Source organism: Portunus trituberculatus, chromosome 24, assembly GCF_017591435.1.
Source record: "Portunus trituberculatus isolate SZX2019 chromosome 24, ASM1759143v1, whole genome shotgun sequence".
Taxonomy (NCBI): Eukaryota; Metazoa; Arthropoda; class Malacostraca; order Decapoda; family Portunidae; genus Portunus; species Portunus trituberculatus.
This window is the reverse complement of record NC_059278.1, coordinates 4,827,314-4,829,643: the sequence shown is the minus strand read 5'-3', so window position 1 is coordinate 4,829,643 and position 2,330 is coordinate 4,827,314. Positions and strand designations below refer to the sequence as shown.

Below are 2,330 nucleotides of genomic sequence, written 5' to 3'. Positions count from 1 at the left end.
CACATCTTTGTGGGAAACTATAGTTTTTAACATCTCTCAGACATCTTCTCTTTCTCAGCTTTTTACAATGCGATCTTGTGCTTCGAATGTCATACTCTTCTCTCAGGATCAGTTTCTCATTATCCACTTGGTCCATTCCGTTGATCAATTTATAAACTTGTGTAATTCACCTCGGTCGCCTGCTGGTCACCCCAGCCAGTCTTCCCCATTACGGAGCGAGCTAAGAGCTCATAGACCGATCTTCGGGTAGGACTGAGACCACATCAATACACAACACACACCGGGAAAGCGAGGCCACAACCCCTCGAGTTACATCCCGTACCTATTTACTGCTAGGTGAACAGGGGCCACACATTAAGAGGCTTGCCCATTTGCCTCGCCGCTTACCGGGACTCGAACCCGGGCCTCTCGATTGTGAGTCGAGCGTGCTAGCCACTACACTACGCGGTGTGTGTGTGTGTGTGTGTGTGTGTGTGTGTGTGTAATTCACTGTTTGATCTGCTGCAGTCTTTGACGAGACAGCCAGACGTTACCCTACGGAACGAGCTCAGAGCTCATTATTTTCGATCTTCGGATAGGCCTGAGACCAGGCACACACCACACACCGGGACAACAAGGTCACAACTCCTCGATTTACATCCCGTACCTACTCACTGCTAGGTGAACAGGGGCTACACGTGAAAGGAGACACACCCAAATTTCTCCACCCGGCCGGGGAATCGAACCCCGGTCCTCTGGCTTGTGAAGCCAGCGCTCTAACCACTGAGCTACCGGGCGCGCGCGCGCGCGCGTGTGTGTGTGTGTGTGTGTATGTTCGTGCATGCGTGCGTGCGTGCGTGCGAAGGCAGCGGTTCCCAACCTTATTTGTCCCGTTCCCCTTTTCCAGTCATTGTTTCACCTGTGGACCCCTACAACGAAATAGGTTAAGCCAAGAAAATTAATAAAAGATTTTTCTGCAAGAAATGAATATATTAATGTAAAATGCCTTCCATTGTTATGCTGATTAAGATGTAGGCCTATTTATATGAAATCGGAAAACATTCCGTTCAGCACTTTTTGATTTAAGTAAAACACATAGGAAAAATGTTATGTTAATGTTGTTATAGTTGTAGGTATTGTGTGCAAAAACTATCTTTATAATATTTGCCCTTTTTTGAGCTTGCAAGCACATGTATGAATAAAAGAATCACAAAACTGTATGAATACAACAAAAATCACAAAACAGCAGTGAATGAAACTTTTCATTGGTTGCGAAAAAGTATGTCACTTTATATTTCTCAATGGGACTTTTGTGGTTGTTTTTGAGCAACCAGCTCATGAATCCTTGGCTCAGTGGCAGCCAGTGCACACCTCAAGTCATCTTCCACAGACAGCTTGTTCCTTGATTTTGTTTTTATTGCAAGTAATGAAGAAAACCCACTTTCGCACAGGTAGGTTGAAGCAAAAGGCAAAAGAACTCGAACTGCCAGATCACTTATTTTTGGATATGATTCCATCATTGAACACCAGAAGCTAGACAAGGAGTTTGACTGGAACACATTCTTGGCTGTTGAATCATGGAGAAGCTCAATGAACTCTTCTTGTGCGTCTTCTAACACATCATCAACCTGACATAAGAAAGGATTTTTTGCTAATCCTGCATGCTGAGGGCTCAAGTCAGGAAAGTAACGGCGAAATTCATCATCTAGCTGAGACAAGTGGTCCATGATTTCCTTGGACAAGGTACTTGAAAGCTGACCATCAGCAAGAACTTCATTCAATGATGGAAACATCATAAATTTTCCTACACTCACTCTCTTCTTATACAGCTCCAATTTGGCCAAAAATGCATGTATTGAGTCACAGTGGCTGAGCAAGTTTGAATCCTTTCCTTGGAGTCTCAAGTTCAGCTGGTTGAAGATTTCAAATATGTCCACAAGATAAGCAAGGCGGAGCTCAAAGTGTTCTGATTTCAATATCTCCAACAGGTCACATTTTTTCTGTACATCAAGAAACATTTCAACTTCCTGGCGAAGAGAGAAGAAGCGTTTGGCTGCTCATGATTGCGTTCGGATACTAGCAATGGCTGCGACTTCGGTCCGTTAAACTGATTAGTGATTTTCATTTATATAAGCATCTTCCCTTTATAATAGCTGCAATAGCTGTATTACAATAAATTGCAATATGAATTAATTATTGCACTTAATATTGCCATAATAAAATAAAGGTTATTTATTCATTTTCTCTCTCATTCATATATCACGTATATTCATGACACTCGTCATTTAAGGAGGCAATAAATCTTCCTGTCATCTCGCGAGCCACTCATGACCATCCCAAGGGCCAAATTT

At 42.9% G+C, this 2,330-nt stretch overlaps 1 protein-coding gene across 1 annotated transcript; it reads right to left on the bottom strand.

The window, feature by feature from the left end:
- Nucleotides 1–1,277: 1,277 nt before the first annotated feature.
- Nucleotides 1,278–1,997, bottom strand: LOC123508471 (protein ZBED8-like). The gene has a single exon (XM_045262223.1). It carries the CDS (start codon nucleotides 1,995–1,997, stop codon nucleotides 1,278–1,280), a length of 720 nt encoding a protein of 239 aa, XP_045118158.1.
- Between the last annotated feature and the right edge of the window lie 333 nt (nucleotides 1,998–2,330).

Coding starts and splice junctions, on each gene's coding strand:
- LOC123508471 (XM_045262223.1), bottom strand. CDS start 1,997: ATGTTTCTTGATGTACAGAAAAAATGTGACCTGTTGGAGATATTGAAA.